Source organism: Ceratotherium simum, chromosome 6, assembly GCF_057802395.1.
Source record: "Ceratotherium simum simum isolate JZ-2026a chromosome 6, ASM5780239v1, whole genome shotgun sequence".
Taxonomy (NCBI): Eukaryota; Metazoa; Chordata; class Mammalia; order Perissodactyla; family Rhinocerotidae; genus Ceratotherium; species Ceratotherium simum.
Genome location: NC_141905.1, coordinates 71637219 through 71660850, shown reverse-complemented (window position 1 = coordinate 71660850; position 23632 = coordinate 71637219). Strand labels below are relative to the sequence as shown.

The 23632-nt window shown below is 39.2% G+C and overlaps 1 protein-coding gene across 7 annotated transcripts in view; it reads right to left on the bottom strand.

Moving 5' to 3' along the window:
• VTI1A (vesicle transport through interaction with t-SNAREs 1A) overlaps window positions 1-23632 on the bottom strand; it is a 351973-nt gene that overhangs the window by 89117 nt on the left and 239224 nt on the right. Inside the window, exon 9 of one of the 7 annotated variants that reach the window (XM_087432589.1) lies at window positions 10233-10300. The exons of the other annotated variants lie outside the window; for them this stretch is intronic. Within the exon in view, the coding sequence (XP_087288715.1) occupies window positions 10258-10300 (43 nt within the window). The 3' untranslated portion in view covers window positions 10233-10257. Of the gene's footprint in view, window positions 1-10232; window positions 10301-23632 lie in introns of those variants that run through there. 7 annotated transcript variants of the gene reach the window in all.

Here is a 23632-nt window from a genome sequence, read left to right as displayed (position 1 = left end):
GAAAACAAATTCAACTCCAAGATAGTTTGAGGTCCTTGAAGCCCATGAAATAGTCTATAAAATCTTGTGTGTTTGTGCATTTTTCTAGAGAGAAGATCCATAGCTTTCATCTGATGTTCAAATGAGTATATGGCGTGGAAAACACACATACCTGAGGGGATTGTTGGTTTTATGAAGCTCTGGTAACTGGGCTCACTGTTTACATAGTGTTTCAAAGCACTGTTGTTCTGGGTTAAGAAAGAGACTAGATTTGTCTACCAAAGGCTTAGATAGCAACAGGAGGTTAAATCTCTTCAAGAAAGAAAAAAGTAAAAGTAGTCAGTGAAAAAAAGGGTATCACTATTCTTCAGCATTATGGAAGTATTCGCCACTTTGGTGTCTTAGAAGCTCAGAGATGAGTGAGGGCATCTGACTTAGAAGGGAAAGATAAATGAAAGGTTGAGAGAGGAGGTAGGGTCTGGTTGGAGGAGAGGTAAGCACTGGCTGTTATAAGTCTGCATGGAGGAGGGAGTCTCCAAGTAGAACCAGATGCCCACAGAGAGCAGGAATAATGAGAAACCCAGGAGAACGAGGTTACCATTCCAACAAAAACATAACCATTTTAAGAGGGAATCTACCCTGAGTACCCAGACTGTGGTCTTTACATACTATTTCCCATGGAAAGGAACCAGCATTCCTGTAGAAATAGCTGATTCCAGGTTTGGGCCAGGAGCCTGGGGCATCTTATCCTGCCAGAAAAGACTAGTGGGATTATGTTAAAAGATGACAACAGGCAACTAGAAGGGGCTCCCACTGATCAAAGATGGGATATTTCAGCATCAAAAAGAGGAATGACTAAAATGGACTGACACATATGAAATAGATAAAAAGCCAAGTATGTATAAGGATACTCAACAACAAATAAACAAGCCTCAGTGGTCACTTTTGGAGGTTGCTGGTGTAATTCAATGTTCTGAAAATTGATAAGTAAATGGAAAGAGGCATTTATGCTGCTTTTCTTGTATGAACTGTATTTCAGAGTAACCAAATAGTTGATAATGACAAGTTCTTTTATACAGAATAATAGCTAATAAATGCAGAAAGAATGATAGAATTGAAAATTACTATTTTGTAACCCCTAATGGATATAGGCAGTGATCAATGGTTGCTAAAACTATTAGTTAACAGGTAGATAGAGAACTTCAAAATGGATGAATCAGGCTGACCATCCCTGAACCCACTGATCAGTCTTGACATCCATAAAAGTTGTTCCGTGCCTCCTGATGTGATGCGATTGAACCTGATCTCATTAAGTCTTCAGAGCTAACGACTAATTTACAGGAAGTATGGAGGAGAGAGGAACATGTTGAACAGGACAATGAAGATGCAATAAGCCAGACACATAATATGGAAATGTTTACAGGATAATCATCCAGTTTCTTCAACAAATAAATATTAATAAAAACAGGAGGAGAATCTGTAATAGATTAAAAGACTCTTAAGGATGGATCAGCCAAATGCAACTGGTGCACCTTGTTGAGATCCTGATTTAAACTGCCCAACCATTCGTGAGCATTTGGGAAAAAATGAGGAAAAATTGAACCTGGACAGGGTATGCAATTATTATTAAATTTGTTAGGTGTGATAAGGGTATTGCGGTTAGGTTTCTTTAAAAAGTTATGCTATATGTACTAGAGATACATACTGAAATATTTACAGGTAAAATCATATACCTGGGATTTTCTTTAAAATACTCTAGCAAAACAGAAAAGAGAAAGAAAACAAGAATGGCTAAATGCTGGTAACTATTAAAGCTAGGTGTTGTGGACATGGGGGTTCACTACACTATTTTCTTTCTCTGTGTGTGTGTGTAAATTTCTGTAATAAAAGTTGTTTTTAAAAAAACCAATCTCACAGAAAATAAGGCAAGCAAGACAGGAAAGCTGATAAAAACACAACTCTTATCTATTGAGTCTTTGAATTCATGTCCACATTGCCCCAGCCCCGGGGTCTGAGGGAGGGCAAGACAGGTCACACGAGGGAGTTCAATCTCACTGGCCTCTGTAGTACAGGGTTACCAGGTGCACGGGAACTCATGGGGAGAGAGCAATTGTGCCGAGTCCACAATCCCCAAGAGAGGTTGGGGCAACTTTCTGATGGGTGGGAGGGGATGGAAGCTTCCAGAATCTTCTCTGGGAGAGGTGAGCAAGAGGATCCCAGCCATGGTCTAGCGTCCTCTTTAACCTCATTCCCAGAGCAAATCCAAAACAAGTACCAACAGAACCATGCCATCTGGAATTCTATAATGCACTGCCGGCATTTTGCCATGGCAAGCAACCCTCAAAATTGTAGACGATTGGCATATTTAAAGGCCACACACATCTTTCCTTTAGCCCTCTGTCTATCCTCTTATGTTATTAATGCATTTAAAGAACCGTAATAAATTTGGACTTGGAAGGGGTTTGGTCAAAGGCAATAACACTATACTTGATGCAAAAATGACCTATTGGGACCTGTAATATCTCCATGCCAGCTTTTTTCAATTAAATGACCACAACTAGCAAACAACTATTAACATGGGGACTGTGTGGGATACAAAGATATGCAGTGTCTGCAATGGTGAGCCACAAAATGCTTGTAGGAGAAAAAGGAAAAAAACCAGTTTCTCATATAAGTTCTCAACACAAAGATGTTATTCAGCTTTACAATCCTTGAGCTCCTCCTAGGAATATTCCACCAATTTCCACAATTGCAATTAGAGGCTTTCTTGATGGAAACTGTGCGAAAGAACCTGCAATGTCCATGTAATCTCCACACTTGTCCTACACCCTAAAGAGTCAGGGACTCTTGCTACTGTACCCTCAACGACTAGAGCTACCTCAAATTACTCCTTCATCAACCGAAAACTAAATAAAAACTATGCCTAATCGTGCTCTTTAATTTTTCTCTGAGGCTATCCCACATATTCAAATTGTGTTTACTTTTCGCACAATTAGCCCAGGACGCTGGCATGCAGAGCCAATGCTTCCTATTCAATAGCAACCATGCTTTCCGAACCTCAGGTCTAATCACTCAGCAGGGTGGGCCATTTGAAATAGAGATTATCCTGAGGATTCACGAGGGCTGCCCACCATACATAGTGCACATCTTTCCCAGTTAGCCAACAGAAACCCAGCATTAACCTTCAGTCTAGGCTGCTGGGTGGCAGAGTTATGGCCTTTGGTTAGTGCAGAATTAAGAGCTAGATGAAACTGCAGGAGGTTACCTGGTTCAAGCCTCAGCTTCTTGCAGAAAACCTGATGCAAAACATTCCACTTCATTAGGAAATTCTCAATCTGAGGGAGCACGCTGCTAATGTTGTGGCAAGGAGTCCTTAGTTTTCAGGTAAGGTCAGGCCCCCTTGCAGCCCCGTACAGAGAGGACTGTTTTCTCCATAGGCGCTTAGCAACTCTCCCTAATAGAACTACTGCTACTACTAACAACAACAAAATAATGATGACAGTGATAACTGTAATATCACAATATGTAGAGTTTTTATTTTCTTTTGGGTCTTTATCTTAGCTTTCATCTTGTAAGTACTATGATTATTTCCATTTACAAATTAAGAACCTGAGGCACAGAGTGATTAAATTAACTTGCCCAAAGTCATAAAACTAGTAAGTGGACAAAGGCTTGCACAAGAGCAGCAGTGTGAACCACTGTGAGATACCCCCCCTTATCATACTTACGAGCATTGGCTCTGAATTGATAACCTGAATTCTAAATGGCAATTTGAATTACAAAAGCAAATGTCCAGATTTTGCCTGAGCTCATGCTCAGACTAGACTAGTTCTCCTTAACCCTGGTTTCATATAAGAATCACCTGGTGAGCTGTTAAAAAATACTGATGCTGGGAATCCACCCCTAGAAATTCTGATTCATTTGGTCTGGGGTGGGGCCTGGTCACCCATATTTTTAAAAAACCTCCCCAGGTGATTCTCATGTGCAACCAGAGCTGAGAACCACTGGGTGATACTGATAAACGTGCTTCTGAAGTGCTTTGCAAAAATAAAAAATAAATTTGGAATTGCTGCATACTTTCTCTCCCTCTTGGATAGTCACAAAGGACAATGGCGTATAAAAGGTTCATATTCCAACTTATTTGAATGTGGAACCCTTTGTTGTAAAGAGTATCTATAAACATAGATGGGAATTACTATTCTAACCATTTGGAAACCAGTAATTCGGGTTGATAAATTCAGTTACTTGTTTTTAAACAGAAAAGCTTGCACCTTTAACTATGCAGGATCAGAGCCGAAGTCTCTTTCTTCAAAAATGAAATCTCTCCTAGAGCATACTCCCAGATGGTCATTGAGGCCTGGCTTGAACAGTCCAATGACAAGAGACCTCACTCCTTCACAAGACAACACATTTCATTGTTGGGCAGATCAAGTCTTCTTTATATGCGCTCAAAATTGCCTCCCTATAACTTCTACTTGTTCATAGCTCTGTTGTTGTCTGGAATAATGGTATAAAGTCTCCTCTTCTTCCCAATGAGCGTCCATCAGCACATCATTAAGGCGGAGCATGGTAGGCTGGAGGGAACACCGGACTATACAGGAGCCAAGAGACTCGGATTTGAGATGTAGCTCTGCTTGAGACTTTATGAATGTAGCAACGAAAGCCCTTTAGGCCTAGTATCATCATGAGTGTGAAAAATACAAAAACAAAGATAAGGAAAAACTTGTCTTGCATAACTATAAACATCAAATTAAAAGTGTAAGCCAAGGGGCCAGCCTGGTGGCTTAGTGGTTAAATTCACGCACTCTGCTTTGGTGGCCTGGGGTTTGCAAGTTTGGATCCCGGGGGTAGACATATGCACCGCTTATCAAGCCATGCTGTGGCAGGTGTCCCACATAAAATGAGAAAGGTGGGCACAGATGTTAGCTCAGTGATAATCTTCCTCAGCAAAAAGAGGAGGAAGGGCAACAGATGTTAGTTCAGGGTTAATCTTCCTCACCAAAAAAAAAAAAAGAAAAAAAATGCAAGCCAAATGCTTTCTAACTGAAAAGTACTCTACAGATATGTTATTATATTAGTAAATACTTTAAGGTACTGTATTTTTATACTTGAACAATTCTTCTGTCAATTGAAACATGTATTCTATTTCTGAAGTTAGGTATATTAGTGTTGCTAAATAACTATATTAATGATGGTAAATGAGTGCTCCATGATGCCACCTATCCGTTACTTGTGTCAGTGATTTAGTGAATTAGAAATAAAAAGCTTAACAACGTGTTGATGCTGTCTTTTAGTGGTCTCACAGAGCAGAAGCAAAGAGGACTATGGACTTGGAATCAGAAGGTCTGGGTTAGAATCTGTCACTTACTAGGTAGGCATCATTGAATAAGTTAGCAAACCTATTTCCCCACAATGTAAAAGGAGAGAATAATACTATCAATCTTCCATGTGTTACTATGAGGATAAAGTAAAACCATATGTGTTAAGTACCCAACAATAAATGATGATTCTAATTTCAGAGCATTTCACCATTACTTGTTTTTTTAATCAGTGAAAACTCATTTGAAAAGTGCATTATATTCTCTCTAAAGTAAAGACACTCAGTTACCTGGATTTCACCTGGACAGAGTTCCAACTGTCACTAATTCTCTGTGTGACCCACATATTTTACCTCTTAGGCCCCTGGTTTCCTAATCTGTAAAATGAATTAACAGGACAATCTGATCTTTAAGCCCTTTTCTAGGTATGATTCTGGGACCACCAATATCCATATCACTAATCAAATTGAAAATGTTTCAGAAGTAAATTGATTCCTGGGAGCAATTCAATTATTCCATAATCCAAAAGTACCACCATTGTAAAAACAATGTCTTCAATTTACAAATTTATTTGAAAATTACTCCCTTTAGGAAGACATATTTGTTTGTAACTTAAGTTGTGCTAGCCACATTCCTGAGGTGAGGTAACAGAACTTAAAAAAAACTCAATAGAAACACACATTTCTCCAAAGAAATACAAATGGCCAGTAAGCACATAAAAAGATGCTCAACATCTTAGCCCTAAGGGAAAAGCAAATCAAAACCACAATGAGATAGTTCCTCACACCCACTGGGATAACTATAATTAAAAAGACAGACAATAACAAGTGTTGGCGAGGATGTGAAGAAATTGGAACCCTTATACATTGCTGGTGGGAATATAAAGCAGTCCAGATACTTTAGAAAACAGTTTGGCAGTTCTTCAAAAGTTAAACATAGAGTTACCATATGACCCAGCAATTCTACTCCTAGGTATACAGCCAGGAGAAATGAAAACATATGTTCACACAACAACTTGTATGTGAATGTTCATAGCAGCATTATTCATAACAGTCAAAAAGTAGAAACAATCTAAATGTTCATCAATTGAGAAACAGATAAATGAAATTTGTATATCCATACAATGGAATATTAGTCAGCAATAAAAAGATACTGATACATGCTAAAACATGGATGAACTTTGAAAACCTTATGCTAAGTGAAAGAAGCCAGACACAAAGATCACATATTGTATGACTTCATTTATATGAAATGTCCAGAATAGGCAAATCCATAGAGACAGAAAGTAGATTAGCGGTTGTCTGGGGCTGGTGGGAAATGGAGAGTGATTGGTAATGGGTACCAGATTTCTTTTTGGGGTGATGAAAATGTTCCAAAATTGATTGTGGTGATGGTTGCACAACTTAGCGAATATACTAAAAGCCACTGAATTGTACACTTTAAATAGTTGAATTGTATGATATATAAATTATATCCCAATAAAGCAATTAAAAACTCAATAGAAGCACATAATCATTAAATTATAAGTATCAAGCATCAATTCAATTTAAATCAAAGTGCAAAGAACATGTGTGTTTGTATAATAGTATTTTATGTGGATAATTGCTTTATATGTTCCACTGCTTTAAACCCATTTTTGCATTTGGATCATTTTTCAAGGAGGAGCTGAAATTTAAGGAAGTAAAATTAAATAAACAAGGCTATTGCAGCACACAAAATATATTGCTTTTATTTTACCACCTAGGATTGACTCAGCGGTGTAAAATGCCATTTAAAAAAAGAATGACAAAGTTTGAATGAGAAAATGTATTTCATCATGGAAGATAAAAGTCTTTCCTTCTCTACAGTGAATACAGGTAATTTCAGAAGCAGCAGCTTCTAATTATTCACTGTTGAAAAGCTAAAAAAAGGTTCATATTGAAAACAGTGACCTCCAGTTTGCTCTGTGAATGAAGGCAGACACAAATTCTCATTTTCCTAGAATCCTGGTTGATAACTGAGTTGGGAAAAGCACGCATTTCTTCATTACAGTACAGTCGACTGTTCATTTAAATAACAATAACCTGCATAAAAGTCACAAAAGCATTATCTAGCAATTCCACTGTGTCAAAATGCATTATTAGTACTAACAATGCCAACAGAGTAAATAAATGACTGTCTTCTTATTTTCAGCATTATTCCTGATTACTTAGCTTTATGAAAGGGTAGCATTATTATTAGCGGTGCATTCAACACCTTGGTCGACACTATTTGCTTGGATAACTCTTGAACTAGAAGGGATTTTAAAATAGAGCTATATTCTTTTCTAGGTTATCCAAAGGCGAAAAAACTCTCCAATCCAGTGCTTATGTATCATATATTTTTAACCGAAAATATTTGAAGAACTCAACTTCAGTTCACTGTGTATGTATAAAAACTGGAATTAGAGTCCTTATTAAAGATAGCAAACTTGCAACAGTACTTATTTAAAAATGTAAAATTTACATCAATACTTTAATTTTACATCAGAAGATTTTCTACCAAGAACATGCTAACACTTCAGTTTTTAAAGTTCCTTGAGCCCAAAGTCTGGGCCTTTCTTTTATTATTTTTTTTTCACTCCCTGAAACATCCAGTACTCCACAAAATGCCACTGACCAAACTTGTTATGAGAGCACCATCAATCTACCAAGTGCACGGCAAATAAAAGGAGAGGTTTGAAATCATTCATTCCTGAGGCTCTAGTCTGCTGTGGTTAGATAAAAAGGGGCTACTCAGTGAAAGATCTGAGCAATATTTGACTTTAACAATGCCTGATCAAAGTATAGCTTCCTTGAAGATGGGGCAACAGGATATACACTTACAAAGCGTTATCATCCTGAGGGGAACGCTACACGCTAGGGTGACTGACTCATTCAGGAAATGGAAATTTTTTGGTTTGTGTGTGTGCACCTGGATTTTGGTGTGGAAAGGGAGCAAGATAGGTTGTGGGGAACACCATAATGAATGAATTAATATTTAGGTAATTTAAAGGGTTATGTGAGTAGAAGGAAATATTCTTGAAGGGTGTGTGGCACATTGCATTTTCCCAAATTGGTCACAATATTTCCCATCGCACTGGTTTTTCACAACCTTGCCGCCCCTTCATCAAAAGGTGGAGTCTACGTCCTATCTCACTGAAACTTGGTGGGCCCTTGTGACTGTCTTGATGAATAGAATGCAGAAGTGACACTGTGTGACTTCCTAGGCTGGGTTAGAAAAGGCCATGCAGTTTCTGCCACTCTCTGTCTTGGAAATCATCTTCGGGGCCCTGAGCTGCCAAGCCTGAGGCCACCACGCTGTAAGGAAGCCCAAACTGGCTCACGCAGAAAGACTACATGGAAAGGCCTTGAGACTAATGAAGAGATAAAGGGAGAGATGCCCAGCCAGCCCCTAACTACTCCTGTCTCTCCTCAACTGTTTTAGCTCTAGGCTCTGTCTGAAGGTAACCTCACAAGAGACCTCAAGTCAGAACACCCGGCCAAGCTGCTCCTCAATTCCTGACCCAGAGAAGTTGTGAGAGATAATGACCATTGTTCTAAGCCACTGCATTTTGGGGCAACTAGTTACACAGCAATAGGTAACTGGGAGAGCAGGAAAGCAGACCTGAATGGAGACTCATGTCATAAATAATACATATGGAGCCAAGTCTTTCAAACCATGACCTCTAGACAAGCAGATAAAAGTAACCGAGAAAGACTCTTTGTAAATCACCATGTAATGCCCCAACTCAGTCAGAATTCAGAGCTTATAACTCCTCAGCCGTGGGTCAATGTCTCCTCAGTGGAATCTCTAGATTTTTCTTACAGAGGAGCTTAGGGCAGCGAGGGGTATGAGGGAACTTGGTCTGAAGCTGCATTTATGTAGCAAGCATGGTCCTCTTACTCTGACTACATGTTTGCTTGGGGTGGCTCTGGCAGTGGTGGTGAGCCGTGCACGAGATGGGGGAGGAAGCTACCGCCCCTCTAAGGCACCAACTGGTACAACCGCTGGTTCCCGCCTTGCCTTTTTTGCTGGAGTAACACGGAACAGCTTGTAATTCCTGAGCAAACATTTTATTTTAATGCCTCCAGGTCCCTGTTTTCTTTTCCTTGGCTAACTCACACTTGCTCTTCAAAACTCAGGCCAGGCATCACCTACTCCAGGAAGCCCAACAGGGCTAAGAACTCCTTGTGTACAGCTATTGTTGGATTTAAATTTATAATAAAATTCTTGTTTAGGTGTGTTTTCTCACTAGAGACTGTTAATGTTGAGAGAGAGAGATACATTTTATTTGTATCTTTACTGTCTAAGGCCTGCTTTGTCATAACAGCTGGTGCTCAATAAAGGTTTGTGGAAATAAACACATAAAGACAAGTTGGCTTCAAAAGACGAATTTGGTGACAGTGTCTCCATGCATTTCAAACATCCCATGCACTTCCCTGACCTCAGCTGGAAATCTCTCTCTGTCCTGTAAACTCCCAGGAGAATATGTCATCAGAATTTCTTTCACGGCACTTTCCCTCACCTTGGACCTTCATTCTCCCTACCTTCTACCTTGGGCCTATCTCTTTACCTGGGACCATACTTACGGGTACTGCTATTAGATCCTCTTTCTAGACAGTCCACTCCATGGTGGCAGGTTCCTGGGCCGATTCCCGTCCTGAGTGTTGACAACCACACTTCATACGCTCGGGGTAGGTTTGGTAAAGCAGTGTGTCTTCCCTGTCTCAGTACACTTACAAAGTCATTACTGATTCTGAAATCTCTTCCCTGGGGTTAGCAACTCTGCCTCCAATGAGCCTGCACAGGTACTAGCCTTAGATATGTTCAACAGGTGACATCAAGATGCACTCAAATGATTTAAGGGTACCCTGCCAAAGTCCTCAGAAGCTTACTGTGCCCTTGAAGTAGGTCATCCTCAGGAACACTTGCTTTTCATCTACTCAGCAGGTATGTGTCATCAAATAAATATCATAAAATGTCTTCCAGCCAGGAACAAATATCTAGCAGGGAAAAGGAAGTACACAAGCTCACTGACTACAGGTCTAGATGGAGAGCATGACTTTTTTTTTAACATATGGAAGACAATATTTTTATTAACACGAGTGTTCCACTCCCACTATTTATTGTCCCCCATTCATTCACCTGTCTTATCCCCTCAACTAAGATGCTTCCAAAAGAAATTAGTCTCAATTTTATAATTTCATTTACAAAGGTTTTAATAAAGAAGATCCCTCAAACCGGGTACCACAGAAACATATTTTTTTTTCCATAAAACTCTGTGATCTTTAAAACAATCATAATAATAGGCAGGCTAATTTGGCTTATTTGGGATTGTCTTCCTCCCCTCTCCCCCCCACACTTTTTTTTTAGTGGTTAAATTAGTCATTAGTGCTATCTTCCTTCTTTTTGCTGGAAGATTCAGGAGATATTAAAATTCAGTAATTTGTGGTTTTTCATTTTTGAAATATTAGGGAAAACATAATAATATGGTACAATATGCTCGTGAATATTCTTGAGCTTACCCCATCATTACATGCCAAATTACCAGGTATCACTGGATCCAAATATTAAAAAAATAATTATAAGAAAACATAAGCTTGTGGTTTAACCTTGACTTCAAAGTTACAGGTACACCTTTAAAAGAGGAAATATTTAGACTCCAATGTAGATAAGTTTTGGTTTTAATTTTATGCACATCACTTACAACTTCCAAAGCCAAAGATAATTCTAAGACAAACATGAACACAGGGTACATCATGTGAGATTGAAAAGGTTGGCTCATAATTATTTCAAGATGAATTACATAGAACACCACGATTTTTTACTCACATGAATGTTATCCACTAACATAATGGTAGATTTTGTTAGATCAGTGTTTTTTGATCTCACAGTGTTTTCCAGACACTCAGATACCATTTTCCTGACTTTACTGTACCTGAGCACCACCCGAGCTAGTATTTACTTAGCTGTTTTCTTTATCTCAACTTGAAATTGGCCTTTTAAAGAAAAAAATTCACCTCATCTCAAGCAATAATAGCAGTAACACCATGGGTTTGATGGTTACTTAAATTTGTTCTTTTGGGAAAAAACTGGGTTAAAGTAAAAGCTTCCCTGCTCAGAAGAGGCATGACAAGGGCTTGCTCCTTCCATTTGGTAAATATTTATGAAGCACCTACTACGTGCCAGGCACTCTTGTAGATGCTAGGTTTATAGCCGCAAGCAAATCAAAGTTCCTACTTTCATTCTACAGAGGGAGATGACAATAAATCAACAAGTATATAATACAATCCAGGGAGTAACAGAGCCAGCCCTGGCAGCCTAGTGGTTAAGATTTGGTGCTCTCAATGTTGTGGCCTGGGTTCGTTTCCTGGTCAGGGAACCACACTACCTGTCTGTGGGTCGTCATACTGTGGCAGCTGTGTGTTGCTGTGATGCTGAAAGCTATGCCACCGGTATTTCAAATACCAGCAGAGCCATCCATGGTGGACAGGTTTCAGAGGAGCTTCCAGACTGGATAGACTAGGAAAAGCCTGGCCACTCACTTCTGAAAAAATTATCCATGAAAACCCTACGAATAGTAGTGGTCCAATTAGGAGTCAGAATCGACTCCATGGCACTAACAAGGAGGGAGGGATATGTGCTATGAAGAAAAATGAAACAGGGAAAGACACAAAGAGGCACGACGGGTATTTGAGCAGAGATCCAACAGCATGGAAACCAGTGGACTGTTCTAAGCAGAGGTAAAGGTCTAGAGAGTTCATAATATTATCTGTCCCCATCTCCACTCTTCTTATAAAACTCAGCTTTGCCCCAAGATTAAGTCTTAGTGTGATTTACCATCCTCAGACTGCTTCCCCCTAGCTCACTGTCTCTCAAAGGCTAAGAGTTTTCACTGGGGATTGTAATTTTGGGACAGGCTGGCCTGAATAGGGTTACAGTGGGGAGATTTAGAACACTAGAAGGTGACCAAAAGCGCTGGGGAGGGGAAGAATAGAAGACAAAGGCTGGATGCCAAAAGACAAGGAGAGCACCAAAGACCTCTCCTGCCATTTTGCCTCTGAGCAGCAACCTCCATGGGCCATAAGGAAATTGTTTCATATGCCAACCTTGGCACATGTACATGGGCTGTTCAGGACCAATGCAGCATTTTTGCCCCATTTAAGGTGAGAGGAGCTGGTAAATATGCTCCCTAAAAATTTCTTAAAAATCTGATTCTTAAGTTATTGACTGAACACATCACTGATAATCTAAAAGAAACATATTAACAGAAGCATAGTCTGATTTTCAAACAGAGGTTTCACTTTGACCACACACAGTTACTAATGTTCCTTGGAGGCTGATTGCAGGATGAGAACCCAGCTGGTATCATGTTTCAGACAAGGAGAGCGGGGCTCCTAAGGTTGATGGATAGGAGGAGCTGCAATCCTGGCTGAGACTTGAGAGTTGTGTGACTTTGAGCAAGTTACTGAACTTTTCTAAGCCTCAGTTTCCTCATTGGTAAAAGAAAATAATAATGTCTCCCTTATAGATTTGCTCTGGGGGTTAAATGAAAAGAAATGAGATAATGATTATATAGCACTTAGCATTTAAGTGCTCTTAAAATAAATTAAGATGACAATAGCAATCATGGCAATAATGATGAAGAAATCATACACAAGGTTCTTCAGTTCTGAAACTGAGGAGGAAAGCCCTGGCTTCTAGATTCCTAAGAGGCTTAAGTAATAACTAATAGGGCCTGGCCCCATGGCCGAGTGGTTAAAGTTCCACGTGCTCTGCTTTAGCAGCCCGGGTTCGTGGGTTTGGATCCCGGGCATGGACCTAATCCACTCAAGAGCCATGCAGTGGCAGTGTCCCACATGTAAAGTAGAGGAAGACTGGCACAGATGTTAGCTCAGCGCTAGTCTTCCTCAAGCAAAAAAAGAGGAAGATTGGCAACGGATGTTAGCTCAGGGCGAATCTTCCTCAGCAAAAAAAAAAAAAGTAATAACTAACAGTAAAAACTATAGTTTTGTAAGTGAATACTTGTACTCTATTGGGCTGATGAGGGGAGGAAAGTGATCAGATAGAGACAGGAACTAGGGAGGGCAGGATCATCTGCATGGGCCGCAAGCCCAACTTCCAATCTAAGAGGTTCAGAATGGTATGGGCAGTGGGGCATTCCAGGCAGTCTTAGGTAGACATGGAAACACAGAAAGGGGCTCCCTAGAGGTAGGACAGTGGTCCTCTATCAGGAAGAGGAGACGGGAGGTCAGTGGAATGCGTTCCCACATCTGGGGCTGGTTTTAGAGGCCTCCTGAAATTAGCCGCAGCTTTTGCTCCATTTAATTTTAAAGGCGCTCAACATCTGTCACCCCGAATTTAAAAACAACAACAGGAGAGCACATCCTGATGGTCTGAATCCATTAAATCTGCATATAGCACCAGGAGATGCTATGTAATCAAAATCCCTTGAACCTGCACCAGTCTCCATTAGCAACAGAAGCAAATCAGTTCACGTTTGGGGGAGGGAGCAGTGGAAGTGAAATGCAAGTGGAAAACTGGGGTGGGCAAGTCTGTCCTGAGGCCAGATTTTCCTTAATAGGCCACGCGTTGCACTAAGCACAGCTTCCTTAGGAAGGGAAATGCCTGTCCCCACCCTCCCCATATATTTATTCTTTTTCATTTTTCCCCTCTGGATTATACATTTAGTTGGATTTATATCATTTATATACGTATAGGTGTGTGTGATATAATGATTTATATCATGTAGCTGGATTACATCATTTAGTCCACATATAGTTATTGAGCCCTACTGTGGATCTTGCAGAGAAATCATTAAGAAGATGAGCATTTCCAGGAAGACTTTGATTTTTGTAACCTGATTTTTGTAATGCACAGTCACGAACTTTTGCCAAAAATACATGTGAGGCCTCCAACTTGCTTCTGTACTGGTCCAATAAAAAGAGATATGCAAGAATAAATTTTAGGTTACTGACTAGCCAAACCAATATAATGTGACACCTACAACTTTCTGGCTGGTGAAGGAGGGGCAAAGAAAAATGAAGACACGCAGGCAGGATGTACTGGAAGTAGGTGGGGTAGTGTGTAGGTCACGAACAGAAAAGCAGACTGGGAACCAGGAGATCCAGGTTTGATTAGTAATTTGGTCACTCATTCAAATATTGAAGGAGTAGTGAGGGGCTTGAGATCTCTACTTTGGACTTGTCTTCCTGGGCAGCCGAGGACTGATCAAGCACTGCTTGTAAGTGATTTCTACCTCCCTGAGACTGTGTGTTAGGTGTCTTGAGCTGGAGAGTGGATAGAGAATTGATCAGGACAAAGAGGGACAAGGTTTAAAAGAGAGACCCCACAGAGGCAACCAGACTGTAGGAAGGACTGAGATGATGCCTGCTTGGTGGGTCTCTCTCAAACTGCAGCCTCGATCTGTTTGGAGAATTCATTTTCTGTTGTTCCAGAGGACAGTCTATGAGCTGTGGACAACACAATAGAAAATAAATGACTCAAACAGTCATGTTGTTGGTGTATTCTCCATCTTGTTCCCCACAGGATTCGAGGTGGTTTACGTGAACACACACCAATCGAGTGTGGAAGGTCACTGGTCTTGGACTCAGCCAGCTCTGGTGCCAGTGCTGGCTTTGCCATTTACTCACTGTACGGCTGGGGAGTGACTGGGAAGCTCATCAAGCCTGGGGACAGTGCATGTGGGAGTGATTTACCAAAAAGAATTTGCTATACAAATGTCAGGGGTGATTACTATTAGTAGTAGGAATGCTTTTCATTTAATAGGCTAACTAAAACATGGTAAACAAATACAACTATGAAAAAAAAGCATGAAGGTTGACCTCCACTGACATGGACCCCAAACCTTAACAGTAGAAAGTTTTTCTCACAGTGAGCAAAGCCATGATCTGGTCCTAAAAAAAAAAACAGTACATTTGTTAAAATGAAAATGTACTAAATTACTCCCTGGTAAGGGCTATTCTGCACAATCTGATGATTTGGGATTTCATCAAATTAATGTCACTAGTTATGCCTTATAATTAGGACAAAATATTTGAAAAGTTTTAAGAATGAGGCTATTCATTAACTCATTGATTTTCCTACAGATTGGGAGCCTGAATTTAAATGATACCCAAAAATATAACTAGGTGTGTTCAAAGAGAGAAGAACTGGTTGTGAGTCTTTAAATGGAACGCAGTACTTTAAAATGCTATTACTATTCAGATTCTCTGAGAACATTAAAACTGCCCATTAAATGAAAATCTAATAATTGGCCCTACTGAATTGTGACATTTTGTAACCTGTTCAGAAATGCATAAAATCGTGGAAGAAAAGTTCTTTTGAGGCAGAATTTGATTTGCAATGTCATATTATTCCAAAAGTCAAGGTTCCCATGCTCACACACACAAAAGAACAACAATGCAGACTGACTAACAAAGCTGAGGAAGACTCTGGAAATCAGAGCTAAGGCATATGGCTCAAGACTCTCCAAGGTAAGTTATGTTACTTGTCTGGAAAAAAATCAACAGGCAACAGCAGGAGTCCAGACTAACTCTCAACTTGGAATTGGCCTCTCTTTGGGCATTGCTTAAAGACATAACCAAGATAGGTCATTCTGTGCTTTTATATAAACCATCTACAATTTTCAAACTTACTCCATAATATCACTGAATAAAGAAAATTTAAAGACATTAACTGGGGGAGAATCAATGGTTTCAAATCAGAGGTTTAAAAATTCTCATGAGCCAGGGGTTACCAAGCACCTTCTATGGGCAAGCAACTGTGTCCAGCGCTTTTGAGAGTCAAAAATGAGAGATATATTCCTTGCTCTCAAGGAGCTATCATGTAGTAGGGTGAACGAGACAGGTACCGACATACATAAAATATAGACATACTAGATACATCAACAGGGGCAGTACAATCAAAGCAACGTGTTGGAGGGATCCACAAAATGTGATTTCCTTTCCTTGAGGATGTACTGTGGAGACATCACACTGAAAGATGGGTAGGATTTTGATGGGGGAGATGGAAAGGTAAATGTCCAGGCAGGAGGAATAGCATGAGCGAGGTAAGAGCTTGAGGCAGGTCTGGGGAGTAGGGAGGAGTTCGATTGGGCTGGATGCAGGTGAAGAGAGGGCAGGGTGGCTGGGAAGGAGGCAGAGGGCCAACTGAGGCCTGCCCAAGGCATGGAGGGGAGAGTTCTGTCTGAAAACAGACACTGTTAGGGGCGCTGGGAACCTAACAAGGCAAAAACCTTCATCCATCAAGTCTTTACCTATAAAAATATAGGGCTCCAACTTTTTGTTCCTTTCCTGAGGTGTTTGTCAGCAGAGCAACCAGACACTGACAAAAGAGGAGCCCTCCCTCCCCCCAGAGGGAACCAATTACTGGGAAGAAATAGTGACTAAAAGGAAACAAAGGCAGAGAATAATCAGGAATGTAAAAGGAGGCAGGTGAGTGAGGTAAAGGAGAAAATACAGTGGAGAGATGGTGGTCTAATCAAGAACACGATGGAGGCGAGGAAGGGGAAGGGGATGCGCCGCAGAGGCCCCTCTCACCACCCCCTTCCCCAGGTTAATCTCTAAGAAAACTTACTACAGAAATTTGAGAGAGAGCAAGCCCATGGTTTAGAAAGCCACTGGCAGCCATGCGAACAGCACAAACTTGCTAGTTGTGGATTTCTACCTGTAAAATAAGGATTGCTCTTTGCATTCCTAGGAGAGAAACTGTGTAAGACACATCCTTTTAGGAAGGTATTTTATGTCAAGGAGAAATGTTCACAGCAAACTGCTAAGCGGGAAAGGCTACAAAACGGATATATGTGCAGCATGATTTTTGTATAAATATTATAAGTAGCATTTATTGGTGTATTTGGCCATCAAAAACTAAATCGCTGAATGGTGGAAATATTTGAAATATGCCAGGTCATGCAAAATTTTTTTAAATTCTTACCTGGAATATTCATTGACTCTTTTCTGTCAAAAGTACTGTGTAATGCTTAAATTAGTATGCAGAACATGTTCCTTGAGACATATCTCTAAGAAGAAGAATAACTAAAACAAAGAATCTTGTTGAGGACCTAGCTGGCATGGCATAAAACATTACAGATGAGTGTTTCCACTTTTACCACTTTTAGGAAAATAGTCCTCTATGTAAGGAATGCACAGACCCTTACTTGAAAAACACAAATATTCTCAAACTTACATTTGCTCTCCTAATCAATATAACTTGTTTACACAGACCTGTTACTTCACTTATCTAACTATGCCATGTATAAACTATGCACACTGCACATGAGGGCATGGTGAAGGCCCCGTCTTTTTCAAAATACAAATGTTTATGGATTATTTTGCATTTCAACAAACCCATAGTAATACACATACCCTACACACGCTACAGATTTATTCTCTTTTGTATGTGAGATTACATAAAAATAAATCTGGGGGAGTGCGGAGTGGAATCATGGGTCCATTTATACGAGAGAGAAGCAATGACTCTTCATGTTTAGCTTCTTGGATGCTATCAGGATACAACTGTCTAACAGAAAAGAAAGAAAAAACTCCTTTCTTTGGGGTGAAGAATGTTATCAACCTTTTACCTAAATAAACTTCGCTGGAAACAGGGGTGAAAAAGTTGACTATATAATTAATAAAGTGAAACCAGGACTACCGCTGCTAATTTTGGTTTGATGCTTTACAGCTGAAGGTAGAAAAATCTAAAAGGCAATTATGTGAACCAAACAGATTTTATAGTTTATAAGCGAAACTCAAATAAATAATTCTGGAAGATTCTATATCCTTTATGTTAAAATACATCATCTGCCAAATTAGGACCATAACTTTAAAAATTTTATTCATACTAACAGTAAATCACAGACAGGTTTGTAAAACTTAAAATGCCAATGAAATATTCATTGGTATGTAAAATATGCGTAAAGAAAAGGCAGGGAGAACGCATATGACAGTGTTAACAACGGTTCAACAGATGATGAGGCTTACAAGTGAGTTTTATTTTGTTCTCTATACCTTTCTGAAGTTTCAAGATATTCAACAGTAAATATGAAATCAATATTAAAAAGTTTTTTCTATTACAAGTAGTTCAACAAACTCACCTTTTTTTGGTATAGAAAAACTATGGAAAATATAACAAAATGAAATACTCTGAAGCCGACCTTAGACAAGTGGAAACAACATGACAAACACTGCCTGTGCCCATGAAGAAAACTGCTGCTGCTTTACAGCAATGTTGGGGTGCCTGTCTGTGGGATGGCAGAGCAGGTCTGGGTTTTAACATCACACGACAGGTAGGGGTGAGGTTAGGCTATCCTGAAAATACACGAAAGATGGAGAAGCAGTGGACTGGGAGCAAAAGTCCAGTTTCTTTAGTGCACATCAGTTGTGAGCAGTTCTGGTTCAGAGTGGGAAAGGCCATACGTGGTATATAGGGGGAGAGGCTCAAGAGGGACTACAGGAAGAAAGCTCCCAACCAAAAGCCTTTCATGAGGACCAATGTATGTGCAGGTAATAGTTTTGTCTCTCTCCTACTTAATTCAGAGATTGTCTCCCTTCAATTTAGTCCACATGGCATAAGACTGAAAGGAGAGAGACCCACGTAGGTAAGACTTACTAAGAGCTCTCCACCATCTGAAACAGGCACAACAGTTCTTTAATTAGCACACGTTGGTTAATTTAACCCCATGTAACCACTGTCTTCTGCTACTGCTAATTTTGTTTTTGAAGTCCAATGAAATAAAGTAGCTGAAGAATAATTAAATGTGTCCAGTCTCTGCATCCCTATGGCTATGATGACTGGGTAGCCCTCCACTGCTGAGGTTTTATGAGAAGATGTTGGAAAGGCTTTGAAACAACTCAAAGGCATGTTCTCAGGAGGTGGTGGCTTCACATGAAAAACCCTAATATGAATGGGCCTGTTAGCAGCACTTTCCCTAACAAGGCATGTGAGAGAAGAGTATAATTTATAATTATTTTCAAATATTGGTTAAGTGATGATGTTCTGCTAAAAAGCTTGTTATAAAAAGAAATGCTAGGCTCTTTGTGATAACCTGCCTAACATGAAAAGATTCAGGCATATATGCAGGTTAGCAGTAGTTCTGAAACTTAAAAAAAACGAACAGAAAACTTTTTTCAAACAAATGATTATAGACATGCCCAACAGATGACCAGATTAATGTGGAGCTGCTCCAGATGAAGTCCTGCCCGTTTGGTCTCTTCCTCCTCCTTGGCAACCTTTAGGTAGGTGGGTAAAATTTTAGGGTTCCTTGGAACACAGTTTGAGAATCAATACTTCACAGCATCCCTGGAGGGTACTATGCATTGGTTCATTCCACACAGATTCGGATCCCTTTTAGCAGCTTTTTTTGATTGAAAAGGCTAGAAAGTTAAGAACTACATTCTCGAGATTCTCTTGCAACCAGGTTCCAAATGTGGCCCAGATTCTGCAAGGCAGATGTCTATGCAAGACTTGGAAACTGGATGTGAGCAATATGAGGCGGTTGCATGGGAAGAGAAGGGCACTTTTGGTAAGAGTGTGTGTGTGTGTGGGTGTGCGTGTAGGGGAGGGGGTTGCATTTGCCTCTTCTGGGACAGTTCTGGCAGAGACGATGGAGTCTAGTTCCTGATCATGGGTGCCACGTAGTGTAAGACCGAAGCAGTGAGCTCTCCCAGGGCACTATGATTGGTCTCTTCTGCTTTGTGTAGCATCCAAAAGAGCTTTGCTGGCTTTCCCAAAGAGTCTATAAGCTACTCTAATAAATCTCTTTCTGCTTAAATTAGCTAGATGATTCTATCACGCTGAATGTAAGAACCCTTACCAATACAGCATTTAAAAATAGACCCGGCCGGCCCTGTGGCTTGGTGGTTAAGTGCGCGCGCTGCGATGCTGGTGGCCCGGGTTCGGATCCCAGGTGCGCATCGAGGCACCACTTCTCCGTTCATCCTGAGGCCGAGTCCCACATACAGCAACTAGAAGGATGTGCAGCTACGACACACAACTATCCACTGGGGCTTTGGGGGGAAAAATAAAATAAATAAAGTCTTTAAAAAAATAAAAATAAAAAAATAAAAAAATAAAAATAGACCCTAATTATCTCATTGCTTCATATGAGCTATCTTCAACCCCATGTTTGTATCCCTACTGAACCTAATACTATTTTTATCATGTAGATACTGAATAAATGTTAGTTAAATCTTACCACTGTACCCATCACATTATGCTGGACTAATTTTAACATCATTCAGCTACTTATCAGATAGTGAGACAAGGTCTAAATAATACAGGTAAGAAACACCTCAATAAGCAAGAGATTGAACCATTGAAATTTTTAACTATGTTTATTTATCTGGTAAAGAAAATAAAGCATCAATTTCTCATCATTTGGAGGGAAAGACAGACACAAGCCAAAAGCTATCTTTTAAGATAGAATAGAAAAGACAGGAATGTAAAATTTTTATGATGATTACAATGAATCTGAATTTGATCACTGTAAAAGACATGCTTAAATTTCTATGTCTGTTGAAAAATAATGAGAAAAAAGAAAAAGAAAAACTGGGCCCTTTATCTTTAAAAATAATATATCATTAGCATGGTGTCATATATATATATATATATGTATACACGTGTGTGTATAAGTATTATCTAAGGATTTGATTACTGATAGCACTAGTTTTCTTCATTTAGAAAAGACTGTTTGAAAGGACTTCCCTTTCCTCCATTTTGACCACAATCTTTATTTCATTTTCTATAAGTGGTTAGACAAAGGGTCAGATGATAACTTCAAATATTTAAACTGGTCAATGACAGGCAAGTAGTCAGATATTTCTCTAGTTTATTGTTAAATATGGATTGCCTTAGAGGTAACCTCAAGTATACTACACGGCTTCCTAATGAGTTATTAGTTATAAAACCATGAAGTAATTCTGAATTTTAAATAAAACTGAAGAATAGACTGCGGTATAACAAATTAAAAGCACTATAATTATGCAATATCATGAGATGTATTAGATAGTCACAGTATGCATATTATCAAAAATACATTAATAAACCGAACATATTAATAAAAAGCTAAGTCTGGCTCTTCAAGACCTCAACACTAATTGGAAAGGATTTTGACAGAATATCTTGAATAACTTTCATTATCAATTTTGGCAACCTATTTTTCAGCTACCTAAATAATGATTATTTCTACACTCCACAGTGCATCTATCAAAATCTAAGATCTGAAAAATACCATTAGTGAGGATGAATGAAGTAGAAAATGTTCACATGCCACAACCTGAATTGGAATTTATTACTGTGATGTAAATGATACATATGGCGTGTTTCATTTTCCTATATTTCAGTCATGTATTGTCCACTTAAAATATATCATACACTTACAATTATATATTGTATATTAAATATGTATATTTTGTATTATATTCCAAATTTTAGCAATATTTTTAAGATCATGCATTCTGATCACTTTAAAAACTCTTCCCAAAGTGTGCTGATTTAATGAATTTAATTCTTAAAGAAGAACATTTTATATCAAGGGCAGATTAACCTCACAATGAAAACCAACAAAAGATTTATCCACCTGTTCTTTGTTATTGTTGGAATTAAAATCATTGATTAAAAAAATAAGAAAGGTCTAGTCCAAAACGAAGCCCAATTAATGAATACCAGAAGGTACCAAGTACTTATTATAGGAATATAGCATATTAAAGTTAAAAACAAGGCAGCTGACACATTAATGCCTCTAACTATTCTTGATTTTAATATTGGATTTGGTTCCAACAAAGTTCTCCCTTGAGGTGAAATATCTGCTATGTGTATCTTTTTCATAGATGGCCACAGGCACCATATTTGTTGAAGGATATTATTTTGTAAATACCTAGGCTTTAACTTTCACCCAAATGGAAGCCTGGTTCAATAAATAAGCGACTTGCCCCAGGTCACGAAGTTGGATATTAGAAAAGGAGGAAGATATTGCAGCCCAAGGTGGATTGCTGCACCCCCGCCCTCACCCAAATTCCTACACAAGGAGGCTTTTACTTTCTGGTTCTTTTAGTTGGGGTCTTGACTCATGGACTTCATATGCTCCCTTTTCCTTTTCTCACTGAGATGAAACCTCTCACACAGCACACTCATGATCACGCTGTAACAGTATAAATTAAGTTTATGAATGATGTCCTTCGCTTACTGCCTCTTTCTCTCACACGGTGATATTTGTAACTCACTAGTTGTAGGATTTCCAAAGCTGAGCGATTTGTAATGCAATACTTCTTGAATCTCCAGAGTAATTTCAGCATTAGTTACAAATAAAAGTTGGCTCTCTGCATCTCTTAACCTTGGGAACATGAACCTTTAAGACTTGGAGATCAAATACCAACATTCCCCTAGGACTGCTGTGCACATCTGCATTTCTGGACATAGGATTTTTTTTGGTCCTAATCAAGTATAATCTCACTTCATAACTTCTACTTTTGGCTCAGTGCTACCTAGATTTCCAGGCAGGCAAAGAAAGGAAGGCTGAGCATTTTGTGCTTAGAGGTTTGGAAATTTGGCAAATGCTACATGAAAATGCAAGTATTTGATCTTGAACCTCAACATAGTGAAATTCAGTTAAAATACAAAGAAAACAAAGTGAGGCTTTGTACATTCCAAATCTGCACCTGTATTTTGATGTTGCCAGGTATTTGTACTAACAATTCTGTGTTCAGGGCAAAATGGGATGAAGAGCCCCCCAAATTTCCCTCTGGAATCTTCCAGCCATTCGAAGTAATCACTAATTCCTGCTTACATCTATAAATCAGGCATCCAAGTGTTGCTATTCCAGGCTGATCTTGTTCTGTGTTTAAAGGGTCTGATTGTTAGTTTCTGCATCTGGGTCCAAACCAATTTAACATGGAATGTTAACTCAAGGATTCCAGTCACCTTTAAGTTATCTTTAAAGCCAGCTACGAAGATAGCTTGAGTTATTAATGTACAATAATGAAAAATGCCCTTCCAATTCACCAAACTCAAGAGTGTTATTCTTAAACTGTTTCCTTAATATTGACCTTTTAGAGTCCAGCCAATGAAGTAGAATTTATTTTCAAATAATTTAATTTAGCATCCATTAACACTCTTTGGGACCTGAAAGCCACAGAATGTAAATGATTCTTATATTCAGATAATTGTGAGCACAGGTTACCTGTAAAAGAAAATTTCCATGAAGATTTAGTCAGGCAGCACATTTTATAGCCCTGAATTTCATCAAGGTGGTGGTACAGACTAAATGTGGATTCCATTTACAAATGCTTTCAAATAATAGCCATAACTTTTATTTCTTG